Source organism: Salmo trutta, chromosome 30, assembly GCF_901001165.1.
Source record: "Salmo trutta chromosome 30, fSalTru1.1, whole genome shotgun sequence".
Classification (NCBI taxonomy): domain Eukaryota; kingdom Metazoa; phylum Chordata; class Actinopteri; order Salmoniformes; family Salmonidae; genus Salmo; species Salmo trutta.
The window spans coordinates 5,839,974-5,854,084 of record NC_042986.1 but is presented as its reverse complement, the minus strand read 5'-3'; the positions used below and the strand labels follow the sequence as shown (position 1 = coordinate 5,854,084).

The 14,111-nt window shown below is 43.4% G+C and overlaps 1 protein-coding gene, 1 long non-coding RNA gene and 1 other non-coding gene across 4 annotated transcripts in view; 1 reads left to right on the top strand and 2 right to left on the bottom strand.

Annotated features, from left to right (window-relative positions):
• LOC115169003 (uncharacterized) overlaps positions 1-3,773 on the bottom strand; it is a 14,772-nt gene extending 10,999 nt beyond the window's left edge. The window contains exon 1 of the long non-coding RNA XR_003870801.1: positions 3,672-3,773. This is a non-coding gene — a long non-coding RNA (uncharacterized LOC115169003). The remainder of the gene's footprint in view (positions 1-3,671) is intronic.
• The window catches only part of LOC115169000 (eukaryotic translation initiation factor 4B), a 24,337-nt gene continuing 13,711 nt past the window's right edge, over positions 3,486-14,111 (top strand). Inside the window, exons 1-4 of one of the 2 annotated variants that reach the window (XM_029724596.1) lie at positions 3,486-3,568; positions 5,796-5,942; positions 13,376-13,581; positions 13,978-14,094. In XM_029724596.1, the coding sequence (XP_029580456.1) occupies positions 3,556-3,568; positions 5,796-5,942; positions 13,376-13,581; positions 13,978-14,094 (483 nt within the window). In that variant the 5' untranslated portion in view covers positions 3,486-3,555. Of the gene's footprint in view, positions 3,569-5,792; positions 5,943-13,375; positions 13,582-13,977; positions 14,095-14,111 lie in introns of both variants that reach the window. The other variant, XM_029724595.1, reaches the window with a different exon arrangement.
• trnat-ugu (transfer RNA threonine (anticodon UGU)) lies at positions 11,651-11,724 on the bottom strand. The gene has a single exon. It is a non-coding gene; the product is annotated as a tRNA-Thr (tRNA).

The following is a 14,111-nucleotide window of genomic DNA, read 5'->3' as shown; positions in this document are numbered from 1 at the left end:
TGTGAACATGTATGGATGGCTCCTACCGGTAATCTTAAGACTTCAAGGACTGTTCAATGTAATAACACTTTGCTCAAAGACCCTCCTGTGCTGTAGCCTATGTTGCTACATTAGCAGCGAATGGGGGAATGACAGCCACTTCTCTTGGGAGAGTTCGAGACAGTCAGTATCAATCACATGTGAGCGACAAAAACAAACCCAGGACAGTAAATGGAGTCCTGTATCTTAGATTCCCAACCTGGATTCCTCTGTCTCCCCTCATCGGTGCTCATCAGTGAGGATGAGGAGATTTAAGATTTCCGTGAGCCAGGCATCTGTAAAACCTCAGGGGACTAGTTTGCCTGCCAAGAGTGACAGTGGGAGAAGGGAGGGTGTCATTAAAACTGAGCTTAAATATTGTGATTAACTGCCACTCCTGCACACGCTTGAACAGTTTCAGATGGAGCGTGATCCACAGCATACATCCCACTTAGCTCTGTAAAATCACATTAAACTCAATTACCAGGCTTTTACTCGACTCCTGTTTGCAAAGCAAGGAGTGTGAGAGAACAGATGTTTACTCAATCATGCGGTTCGTCTGCACACCTTTTGCAATGTTGACAGACGTGCCTTTTGTGGTGCTCGAGCAGTGATGTTAGCGCAAACAGCAGAGTCCAATTCAGTACAGCTGCACGGCCGCTGCAGTTATGGCTTTACCGACCTCCCGCAGGTTTTAGCTCATTTTCTGGCCTATCCAATGTCTTTTTACAGGCCACTCTGACATCTGCGATTGCATATTTTCTCAAGACAGCACAAACACAGCTTGAACTGTCATAAGGATAAATTGTGTTTACTTGACTTCTCTCAATTAAAAAGTACAATAAACAATTGTGTGCTCTTCCAAACCTCTAAAAGCACTTAACTAAGTCCAGCAAATCCAGCATGGTCAGTGTGGTTTTTTCTAAAGACACAGTGTTCAAGTCAATCTTTTGACTATGTAATGAACTTGAGCCACATTCCTTCTGCTTTCTGTGCAAAAACATCTAATAAATAATCCTGTCAATAACCACTGAAGAATCTTGAGTGAACCTGGCCACGCTGTTCCCGAGGGAGATCATCTTGGCATCCTGACTGGATGCACAATTATGACTTGTAAATTTATTTTAGTAAATTCATTACTTTTGGCTAGTACATGCCAATTACACATTTAGTGTGAAACACAGCCTCCTTTACAAATAGTACAGGCTCCTTGCTAAAAATATTGATATTCCTGATATGGCTTAATATTAAAATAACATCTGGAAACTGATAAGGTGAGAACTATAACAACAGAGCTGGTGGTGTTGCACTGTGAATCCACAATCAGCAGAACCCATGGAACGTAATAAATATCATAATATAATGTCATTGCTAAAGGGAGTCGGAACGGCGCGGAATACACATCTATCTGGAGGACTTTAGATCAAACTGATGGTGGAGGTGAGAGTGAAATGAGACATCTGTTACACTACCAAATCTATGGAACTCTGCACTCAATGTCCTTGAACAAGTCCAATTTGTTATTATTAATAGTTTGAGAAGTGTTCTATTGTCCATGATACTGTATCTGTCTGTACACACAGGCGACACATTGATAGAGTATGACTAATCATAATGAGATGCTGTTGAAACATGCAAATAAAGTACTTACAGTAGTCAATTGGCAGGTGCGGTCTGTTGCTTTTCAGTGGAACAAGAGAACAATCCAAAAAGAAAAGGACAAGAATCCACTTGCACTGACAAGAATCTAAATCCAAAAATAATTTTCCAATGAAAAATGTTCTGAAATATTTGTCTATCATCCCATCTAGCCTATTCTTTAGAAATGGTACCCACATGTTGTGTATATACAGTATACTGCTGGTAGTATACAAAAACAGATCTGTCATCAATTACCCCCTCCTCCCCGATCTCTCACACACACACACACACACACACACACACACACACACACACACACACACACACACACACACACACACACACACACACACACACACACACACACACACACACACACACACACACCATATTGAAATTATTTCCAGGAAGACAGGTCAACCAACCACTAACTGACTGGCAGCCATGTCCCTGTGCTGGAACAAGGACCCTGTGATAGAAGGGAGAGCATGAACTCGACTCACTGGTTTCCCACTCTGTCATACACCAGCAGCTTCTAGCTTAGCAAAATACAGTCAAACCAGGGGGAAGTTGTGGGGGAAGTTGTGCAGTCAAACTAAATCAGCCCAAAAATTAGTCGGACCTCAACAACGTTACATTGACTTATGATTTAATAAGCAACACTCACATAGACACCCATACACACACACAATCAGACCAGGATTTCCTGTCTTGTCATTGAGCAGAAACTCTGACGTTCACCAATGTTCTCCACAGTAATGAGGATCAAGGCAAAAACAAATACAGTACATTTGATATACTGTACACATGTTTAAAATACTTTGGCATTGGACAAACAAATATCGATAAACATACATAAAGACGACAATAATGCAGTTTTACAAGTGAGGGTTAAAAATGAGCTTTCCTCATTCTGTCTTCTACTACAACAGCTGTATCTTTTCACTTGACAGAAAGAAAGTACATCATGAGATATTTGTCCAGCACAACCTAATGGCCGTATGTCAAACTAGCACGTTAAGTCAACCAAAATTAGACAACCTTGGTCTTCCAGTTCTTTCATTACAAAGTCGTATCACAGTTACATTGTACTCCAAAGTCTAAAGGCTACTGTGTGGAATGCATGTGGGAGCCACTGTTTTCAAAACACTGAAGTGTTTTGGAGTTACTAAGTATTTCAGGCCTTGGTTGCGGTGACCAAGGAAATGAGGGAGGGAGTTAGGACCGCCCCTTGGCCCTAACAACTGGCTTGTGTGATACCGGCCCTATAGCCTTTTGTGAGCCCTAGGCGAGATTTGATATTGGACATTTTAGTGCCCCCCCCATCTTTGCGACGGAGAGAAAATGTTTTATGTTAAAGTTAATTTCCTGTAATTCTACACATGTTGCTATGGGGAATAGAGAAGTTTAGCAATTTTGAAACAAAGTTCATACAATTCTACTAAGTTTGCCACGGGGCAGAGAAAACGTTGAAACGAAACTGCAAACAAGCACATTTTTAAACTGCACCTTGTGTATTCTCCTATTCTAACTTTCAACAGTATGCTGAGACCCCACTGAGTTCCTAAAACAGATATTTGTAAAAAAGTATTATAACTTTTTGGTCGGGGGCCAGGGGCCCTAAGCGACCATCATATTGGTGTCATCATGCAACGGAATTAACACAGTGAACATGCGTACAAAATGTTAAATTGGACAACAGATCCCCTTCTCATGAATTACTTTTGAGAACCTCGCTTCAAATTCCGTTAACTAGGCTTACACCGCCCCCCAGTGGTGATAGAGTGACCGACACCATTGCAATGCAGCCCTGTAGGTGGACACGTTGCGAAACATGCACGCGGAAACTTGCGTGCCCACGTCTCCGGGATCCAGGGCAGGCTGTCGATCTCCAACATGGCGGCGTTAGGTGAGGATTATGTTAGCTAAATTCTGCATGGGCCGGGTGTGGCAAGCATGGAGATATGCATTGAGTAGCATCGACTAAACATTTTAGAAAGGGATGGACTCACCTTTTGAAATACATACTTTCTCTGGGTGTTTCAGAATTGCGTGCTCTGTGTCAGGGCTGTATCACGATCGACGCTGCAGGGTGGGAGTGGGCATGGGACCGAGTAAACATCGCACTTACAGTTTCCCCCCCCCCCCCCCCCCCCCCCCCCCCCCCAGGAAGAGGATCTGGTCATTGACCACAGGAATGACCATGCGTCTTCATAGATATTGTTTGTTTGGGACTACGATAGTTGCATACTGTGCCGACAGTGAGTTATCTGCTGGGTTTTAGAGGTAGTTACCTGTAGACGCTTGACATCTACACTATATATACCGAAGTATGCGGACACGCCTTCAAATTAGTGGATTCGGCTATTTTAGGCACACCCGTTGCTGACAAGTGTATAAAATCGAGCTCACCGCCATGCATTCTCCGTAGACAAACATTGGTAGTAGAATGGCCTTAATGGAGAGCTCAGTGACTTAAAACATAGCACTGTCATAGGATGTCACCTTTCCAAAAAGTCAGTTTGTCAAATTTCTGCCCTGCTAGAGCTGCGCTGGTCAACTGTAAGTGCAGTTATTGTGAAGGGGAAACATCTAGGAGCAACAATGGCTCAACCGCAAAGTGGTAGGCCACAGAAGCTCACAGAACGGGACCGCCGAGTACAACACTCACAACCGAGTTTCAAACTGCCTCTGAAAGCAACGTCAGAACAAGAACTGTTCTTCGGGAGTTTCATGAAATGGGTTTCCATGGCCAAAATCACCATGCGCAATGCCAAGCATCGGCTGGAGTGGCGTAAAGCTCGTCGCCATAGGACTCTGGAGCAGTGGAAACGCGTTCTCTGGAGTGATAAATCATGCCGCACCATCCGGCAGAGAACACTACCTGCCTGAATGCATAGTGCCAACTGTAAAGTTTGGTGGAGGAGGAATAATGGTCTTGTGCTGTTTTTCATGATTCGGGTTAGGCCCCTTAGTTCCAGTGATGTTAGATATTAACGCTACAGCATACAATGACATTCTAGACGATTCTGTGCTTCCAACTTTGTGGCAACAGTTTGGGGAAGGCCCTTTCCTGTTTCAGCATGCCCCTGTGCACAAAGCGAGGTCCATACAGAAATTGTTTGTCGAGGTCAGTGTGGAAGAAGTTGACTGGCCTGCACAGAGCCCTGACCTCAACCCCACCGAACACCTTTGGGATGAATTGGAACGCTGACTGTGAGCCAAGCCTAATCGCCCAACATCGGTACCCGACATCACTAATGCTCTTGTGGCTGAATGGCAGCAAGTCCCCGCAGCAATGTTCCAACATCTAGTGGAAAACCTTCCCAGAAGAGTGGAGGCTGTTATAGCAGCAAAGGGGGGGGGGGAGATCAACACCATGTTAATGCCCATGATTTTGGAATGAGATGTTAAACGAGTAGGTGTACACGTACTTTTGGTCATGTAGTTAATGTAAACAAGAGAGTTGACAGCTGGCTAGCCCACGTTGACAGTATCTGGGGCATGCACAGTAGACCAGGGTGAGGTATTTATGTTTTGTGGGGTGTGTCAACATCTGATGGAGGAGGGGAAGGGGATGTCGGTATGGTGAATCAAATAGGGACCCTTGTGCGTCATGGCCTCATTTCATGCCATTGTGAGCTCTCTGCAAGTCTGTAAAGGGAACATCCACACAGCACTGAAATGGTCTGACTGTGAACCATATGGCCGGCTTGGAATGACCCTTAAAAATCAGGGAAATGTTAGTCTTGCAGGTTTATACATTTTCCTTCACTGCTAAGGGACCATCATCGACCCAGTGCAACATCCCCAAACACGTTTGCCTGATTCACACTACAGGCCCAAAAGCAAGCCGAGCTGCTTGGTTACGCAGCCACCATTGTTGCTGGAATCATGTTGGAAAGAACAGTGTGACTGTGAAAAGAAAATATCCAAGCCAGCACAGTAAGGGTTTGGGTCGGCCCTTTGGTATGAATCAGGCAATTGAACCAGGAGGAGTGTGTATGCCACTATATGATGCACTCGGTCTATGTTGGTCTGTTAGGCTATGAAGCAGGCACTCTGGTTTTTTCATCAGTCAGTCTTGTCAGAGAGCTGTTTGACCATGATGGTAAATGTTTTCCTCTACTCAGCAGCTAAGAAGAAGGGGAATAAGAAGGTGAAGACTCTATCTCTGACTGACTTCCTTGCTGATGACAAGGGGGGCAATGCTCCCACAAGTTACGCTCCCACCAAGCCCACTAGCAGCTGGGCAGACGAGACAGATGACCTGGAAACAGAGGGTGAGATACTTCAGAAAAAAAAAACAATCGCCATAGATATTTTCTCCTATTTAGGCCTATATGTTGAGTGTTTATTCAACCAGGATAATGTTGGCTACTGTAATTCGTTTAGGCCCGATCCTGTTTTGTGATATTCACCTCTGGTGTCAGTGCACCTGTGCTTGGTATTCATAGTCAACGTGTCAACAGCCGCTGACATCTTATTGTTAGGATCCGTACATACAGTACCTAGCCAGCGTGACCTTAGAGGCAGTTTGCACTTCAAACAACAAAAGGGACACCCTGCCACTGTTTTGTTAAATAGGTAAGGGATGGGGCTGGATAAATGTAACCACTCTTAAATTCATAGACATCTGTGGATGCAAGGACTCTCATCATCCATGAAATCAAAATTATAGATCAAATCAAATTTTATGTCACATGCACCGAATACAACAGCGAAATGCTTACTTACAAGCCCTTAACCAACAATGCAGTTTTAAGAAAAGTAAGTGTTAAGTAAAAAATAGCAGCAGTAAAATAACAATAGCGAGGCTATATACAGGGGGTACCAGTACAGAGTCAATGAACGGGGGCACCGGTTAATTGAGGTAATATGTACACTACCGTTCAAAGGTTTGGGGTCTCTTATAAATGTCTTTGTTTTCCATGAAAACATACATGAAATGAGTTGCAAAATGATAGGAAATATAGTCAAGAAGATGACAAGGTCATAAATAATGATTTTTTTAATTGAAATAATAATTGTGTCCTTCAAACTTTGTTTTTGTCGAAGAATCCTCCATTTACAGCAATTACAGCCTTGCAGATCTTTGGTATTCTACAGTGGCTTGCTAAAGTATTCACCCCCCTTGGCATTTTTCCTATTTTGTTGCCTTACAATCTGGAATTAAAATGGATTTTTGGAGGGTTTGTATCATTTGATTTACACAACATGCCTACCACTTTGAAGATGCTGCAAGTCTCTTGGGGTATGTCTCTATAAGCTTGGCACATCTAGCCACTGGGATTTTTGCCCATTCTTCAAGGCAAAATTGTTCCAGCTCCTTCAAGTTGGATGGGTTCCGCTGGTGTACAGCAATCTTTAAGTCATACCACAGATTCTCAATTGGATTGAGGTCTGGGCTTTGACTAGGCCATTCCAATGCATTTAAATGGTTCTCCTTAAACCACAAGTGTTGTTTTAGCACAATGCTTAGGGTCATTGTCCTGCTGGAAGGTGAACCTCCGTCCCAGTCTCAAATCTCTGGAAGACTGAAACGGGTTTCCCTCAAGAATTTCCCTGTATTTAGCGCCATCCATCATTCCTTCAATTCTGACCAGTTTTCCAGTCCCTGCCAATGAAAAACATCCCCACAACATGATGCTGCCACCATCATGCTTCACTGTGGGGATGGTGTTCTCAGGTTGATGAGAGGTGTTGGGTTTGTGCCAGACATAGCGTTTTCCTTGATGGCCAAAAAGCTACATTTTTGTCTCATCTGACCAGAGTACCTTCTTCCATATGTTTGGGGAGTCACATGCCTTTTGGCGAACACCAAACATGTTTGCTTATTTTTTTCTTTCAGCAATGGCTTTTTTCTGGCCACTCTTCCGTAAAGCCCAGCTCTCCGGAGTGTACGGCTTAAAGTGGTCCTATGGACAGATACTCCAATCTCTGCTGTGGAGCTTTGCAGCTCCTTCAGGGTCATCTTTGGTCTCTTTGTTGCCTCTCTGATTAATGCCCTCCTTGCCTGGTCTGTGAGTTTTGGTGGGTGGTCCTCTCTTGGCAGGTTTGTTGTGGTGCCTTATTCTTTCCATATAATGGATTTAGTGGTGCTCCGTGGGATGTTCAAAGTTTTGGATATTTTTTTAGAACCCAACCCTTGTCTGTACTTAGCAATGCAAATAGTCTGGGTAGTCCTTTGATTAGCTGTTCAGCAGTCTTATGGCTTGGGGGTAGAAGCTGTTAAGAAGCCTTTTGGACCTAGACTTGGCGCTCCGGTACCTCGTGCCGTGCGGTAACAGAGAACAGTCTATGACTAGGGTGGCAGGAGTCTTTGACAATTTTCAGGGCCTTCCACTGGCACCGCCTTGTATAGAGGTCCTGGATGGCAGGAAGCTTGATGTACTGGGTCGTACGCACTACCCTCTGTAGTGCCTTGCGGTCGGAGGCCGAGCAGTTGCCATACCAGGCAGTGATGCAAACAGTCATGATGTTTTGGTACAGGTACAGCTAACTAGCGCAAAAATTATATTGCGATATTGTCAAAACGATATGATATATCGTCAAAAATAATATTCCTAAATGTAACTATCGTCACCCCCACCACTATCTTTGAGTCTAGACAGTGTTTACAATGGAGTAAAACAAATGTATATTTGGGGTTCTGGTCGGGTATGATAGTTGAACTAAGCTCATGAGGCATTTATACATTATATTCTTAATTAAGAATCAATGGGTATGTATGTGGACACCCCTTCAAATTAGTGGATTTGGCTATTTCAGCCACACCTGTTGCTGACCGGTGTATAAAATCTAGCACACCGCCATGCAATTGCCATAGACAAACATTGGCAGTAGAATGGCCCATACTGAAGAGCTCAGTGACTTTTAACGTGGCCTTGTCATAGGATTCTACCTTTCCAACAGTCAGTTTCTAAAATTTCTGCCCTGCTAGAGCTGTCCCGGTCAACTGTAAGTGCTGTTTTTGTGAAGTGGAAGCGTATAGGAGCTACGTCTAGGAGCTGCCACACAAGCTCACAGAACTAGACCGCCTAATGCTGAAGTGCATAGCACATAAAAATCATCTGTCATCGGTTGCAACAATCACTACCGAGTTCCAAACTGCCTCTGGAAGCAACGTCAGCACAAGAACTGTTCTTCAGGAGCTTCATGAAATGGGTTTCCATGGCCGAGCAGCCGCACCATGCACAATGCCAAGTGTCGGCTTGAGTGGCGTAAAGCTCACCGCCATGGCAGCCAATAAGTCTGTCCGTTTGTATGTCTGATCCTTGAGATCAGAGTTTTAAGAGTTTTTATGTATTAATGACCCTGATCCTGTTTACAGAAGCAAACACTTTTAATGTGTCTTTTTGACGAAATGTACTTTGAGAAGGCTTTTTTTCTGCCTCGGGCCGCTCGTAAATTGTAGCCTACACCTTTTTGGAGTTGGAGCCTGCCGAGTCAGGAGCGTCTGTCTGCATGCTAGGCCTGCTACGCGAGCGCAGGTGCACACTGAAGGCTAGGATAGGAGAAGCAGTTGCCAGATTGTAAAACCTGATGCGCCATGGGAAAATCTACATCGTTCTACACAACGTCTACTGGTTGTTGCACACCTGTGCTGAAAGAGATATAAAAACCGGCATTATGTATCTGTTACTGTACTTGCTCTTTACTCAATGACATCCTGGATTAAATAGGATGAATGATCAATGGGTGAGTGAATTATCTTCGCCTTGTGCCCTACAATTTGCAAACACTCTGACGAGACCATCATGTCAATACCACCAGGTTCTTTCTCTGCAATTGTATTTGTACCACTCTCTAACGCAGGTGAGCCTTCACTTGATGGCATACTTTCAAAATCTCAATCTCTTGAATTACCTTTTTTCTATGTCGAAAGACTCAGCTCGTTTTATTGACAATGGTGCTGGCTCGCCAAGTCCTCGTGCACTGGGCAACTGAGATATAGTGTTATGCTTTTATTGTTGATGTCTGGTAATGTGGGACCAACCCCTGGGCCGGTAGATACAATGCAATCTCCTTTGACTCCTTAGGATTTTAAAATCAGAGCAGGTTTTGGCCTCTTGCATGTTGTCAGAAGTCTATTTCCAAAAATAGATATGATTAGAATATGTGCCAATATGACAAATGCAGACATAATGGTTTTTATCAGAAACTTGGCTAAAGAAATAACCTGATTTCTATTGATGATACAGTTTTTAGAAAGGATTGGATGAGTAAAGGAGGACGGGTTGCAATTTATGTGAAATTCTCTCGATTACCAAACCCAAACATTTGGAATTTCTTTAGGTTAAAGTCAACGTATACAAGGACTCCCACATCACTGTACTCGGCTGCTACAGACCGCCCTCGGCTTCGGGAGATGCAAGTAACTCTCTTTCTGATGTCCTACACAAGCTAAATGACTCTGAATTCATTCTTTTAGGAGATTTGAACTGGGACATGATTACATCTGTATCGGACTCTTAAAGAACTGTGTGACTCTCTGAATCTCGCTCAATTAATCAATGCGCCTACAAGACCGAGTCCCAGAGCACCTAACAAATCAACGCTATTGGACATTCTTCTAACGAATACCCCTCACAAATACTCATCGACTGGGATATTCTGTAATGGCGTCAGTGATCACTGTGCAATTGCTAGTGTTAGAAATCCAAAAATGACCAAAGCCAAACCCCGTTATATTTTACAAGACATTTTAGACCGTTTGATGAGCAAGCGTTCTTACATGATCTGTACCATAATATTGACAGAGTGGTAAGCACGCCCCTGTGAAGAAATGTAGAATCAGTGGTTTTCAGATAACTTAGCAGAATGAATTAGAAAGAGATATCTCTTGGGCTCAAGCGAGACATACATATGCTCCTGTTGACTGGGCCTCCTTCAGTGCACTAAGAAATAAATGCACAGGATTGATCAGGAAGTCCAAATCAGATTTCTATTTAAATGCAGTCACAGAGAACCTAAACAACCCTACCAAGTTCTGGAAGCTAATCAAATCAGTGTCAGGTTCTAATGTCTCCTCTGGCCTTCCTGACCATTTAATTATGGATTCTAATGAAGTGAAGGATAAAGCCAATAGTGTAGGGGTTTTTAACAAGCACTTCAAATCTGCTGGTTCTGTTTTTGATAATGGTGGGTCCCAGGCCTCTAATGTAAGCTCCGTTACAGTAAACTATGATATAGGCCCTCGTGAACCATTTTAACTTTGAGCCTGTTTCTTATGCTGAGATCTATAAAGCATTAAAGGCAATAGACACTAAAAAGTCTGCAGGTCCAAACAACCTGGATCCCCTACCTCTTAAAGATAGCAGCTGGTATTATTACTGAACCTCTGGTTCACATTTTCAACTTGAGTCTCTTGACTAATTCCTTACCCAGCATTTTGTAAATCAGTTTATGTCCTCCCACTGCTAAAGGCTGGAGATCCCTCAGATGCTAATAACTGTCGTCCTATCTCTAAACTCCCTATCCTTGCCAAAGTCTATGAATCCCTTGTGAACTCAGTTTAAAAAACAACGTTTTAATTGAAAATAACATACTGAGCAGGGTTCAGTCTGGCTTTAGATTGGGACACAGAACCACAGCTGCAGCTATGGCAGTGGCAAATTACATCATAAATGCAGTTGATAAAAAGCAACATTGTGCTGCTCTGTTTGTTGATTTATCAAAGGCATTTGATTCAGTTGACCATGAATTGTTGCTAGCTAGACTCAGTAACATTGGTCTCAGTGAAGAGACAGAACTCAATGTGTATATACTGACAATCAAAAGTCTAGCTTTCTTGTGTGCCTCAGGGTTTCGCTTTAGCTCCTGTGTTCTCAATTTGATTAATGATTTGGGAAATGGGATGCAACCAGTGAAGTTACATTACATTTTACATTTTAGTCATTTAGCCGACGCTCTTATCCAGAGCGACTTACAGTAGTGAATGCATATATTTCATACAATTTCATACATTTCATAATTTCTTTTCTGTGCTGGCCCCCCGTGGGAATCGAACCCACAACCCTGGTGTTACAAACACCATGCTCTACCAACTGAGCTACAGGGTGCATCTATATGCAGATGATACAGTCATATATTCATGTGCTCCTTCTCTGGTTCAGGCTGTTGAAGAGCTCCCAGACTGCTTTTCAGTCACTGCAGGCCTCCCTTTTATGGTCTCAAACTGGTCTTGAATGTACAAAAAAACAAAATTCATGACCTTTACCAGAGCTCGCACTCAGCCAGAGAAGGTTAGCATTGTCACATCTGGTGGCTTATCCATTGAAAAAGTGTCATCCTACAAATACCTAGGTATATGGTTGGATGACAAGTTGTCCTTTAAAGTTCATATGAATGATCTTGTAGCAAAGCTTAAATTGAAATTGAGTTTTTATTTTTGTAATAAGGCTTGCTTCCCACTTATGGCTAGAAAGAAGCTTGTTCATGCCTCTTTTCTCTCTGTAATTGATTATGGTAACTTGTTGTATATGTATGCAGCCTCCTCCATTTTACAGAGACTGGACTCTGTTTATCATGCATCCTTGTGCTTTATTACAAATGCCAAGTCACTCACCCACCATTGCACCTTGTACCAAATGATAGGTTGGAACTTACTTTATATGTGCAGGAAGTTTCATTTGTAGGTGTTCATCTACAAAGCCCTTTTGGGTAAACTCCCTCTTTACCTCTGTAGTCTGGTCTCCTTCACCACCAGCAGATACCATACCCGGTCTGCTAGGTGGTTGCTACTTAAAGTCCCCAGGATATATACAGTATTAGGCAAGACTGCCTTCTCTTCTTGTGCACCAGAGGCATGGAATAGTCTACAATCCATGCTTCATCTAGATATGTTAGTGCCCCTGAATGAATTGAAAATATTGATGGGAGACTCTGTTACAGAGGAGTGTAAATGCTTTTTTTAGGCTGGATCATGTTTTAATTGTATGTATTGATTGTTGCTGCTGCCTTAGCCAAGTCTCCCTTGAAAAAGAGTCTCTGGGTCTCAATGGGCTTTTCCTAGTTAAATAAAGGTAAAAGAACAGGTTCTCTGGAGTTATGAATTACGCTTCACCATCTGGTAGTTCAAATGACGAATCTGGATTTGGCTGATGCCAGGAGAACACTACCTGCCCGAATGTGTAGTGCCAACTGTAAAGTTTGGTGGAGGAGGAATATTTGTCTGGGGCTGTTTTTCATGGTTCGGCCTAGGCCCCTTAGTTCCAGTGAAAGGAAATCTTAACTCTACAACATACAATGACATTGTAGACGATTCTGTGCTTCCAACTTTGTGGCAACAGTTTGGGGAAGGCGCCTTCCTGTTTCAGCATGACAATGCCCCGTGCACAAAGCGAGGTCTATACAGAAATTGTTTGTCGAGATTGGTGTGGAAGAAGTTGACTGGCCTGCACAGCGCCCTTACCTCAACTCCATCGAAAAACCTTTGAGATGAATTGGAACGCCGACTGCGAGCCAGGCCTAATCGCCCAACATCGGTGCCCGACCTGCTTTTGTGGCTGGATGGAAGAAGGTCCCTGCAGCAATGTTCCAACATCTAATGGAAAGCCTTCCCAGAAGAGTGGAGGCTGTTATAGCAGCAAAGTGGGGACCAACTCCGTATTAATGCACATGATTTTGGAATGCGAGTATGTCCACATACTTAAAATCCCAAAAATAGATTGACCCTTTGATCTCTCAATTCTCTCCCTTCTCCTTCATCCAGTGTCCACCTCCTGGCATACAGAGGAGGATATGTACAGGGCCCCGGCCATCGACCGCTCCATCCTGCCCACAGCACCCCGTTCAGCCCGGGAGCCAAACGTTGACCGCTCCCGTATCCCCCGTGGTCCCCCTTACACCGCCTTCCTGGGCAACTTGCCCTACGACGTCACTGAGGACTCAATTAAGGACTTCTTCAGGGGTGTGGGGGTAAGTGCACTACAAATGTAAAAACATGAAACCATATGTAAAATGTATACACGTGTGACTGTAATTCGCTTTGGAATTACAGTCAAAATAATCTGCTAAATGGCATATTGTTTTATATTATTACATTATAAAGCCCTCAAATTCAAGTCTGGAACTCGAAACCAGATCCGATGCTCTTTTTCATTATTTCCCTAGAGTCAGGGACTGATATAGACCAGGGACACCAGGTGGTAATTAATGATCAGGTAGAACAGAAAACCAGAAGTAGTCTGGACCTCGTAGGGTAAGATTTGAATACCCCTTTTATAAAGTATTTGTCAAGTTGCTGCTAGTATTTGTTCATCCAAACTCAGACATATCTGTGTTTGAACCGTGTCTTTTTCTCTCTCTGTGTAGATCAGTGCAGTGCGTCTTCCTAGAGAGCCCAGTAACCCAGAGAGGCTGAAGGGTTTTGGCTATGCTGAGTTTGATGATGTGGAATCCCTCCTGAGTGCCTTGAGTCTAAACGAAGAGGTGAGTCAATTTTACAA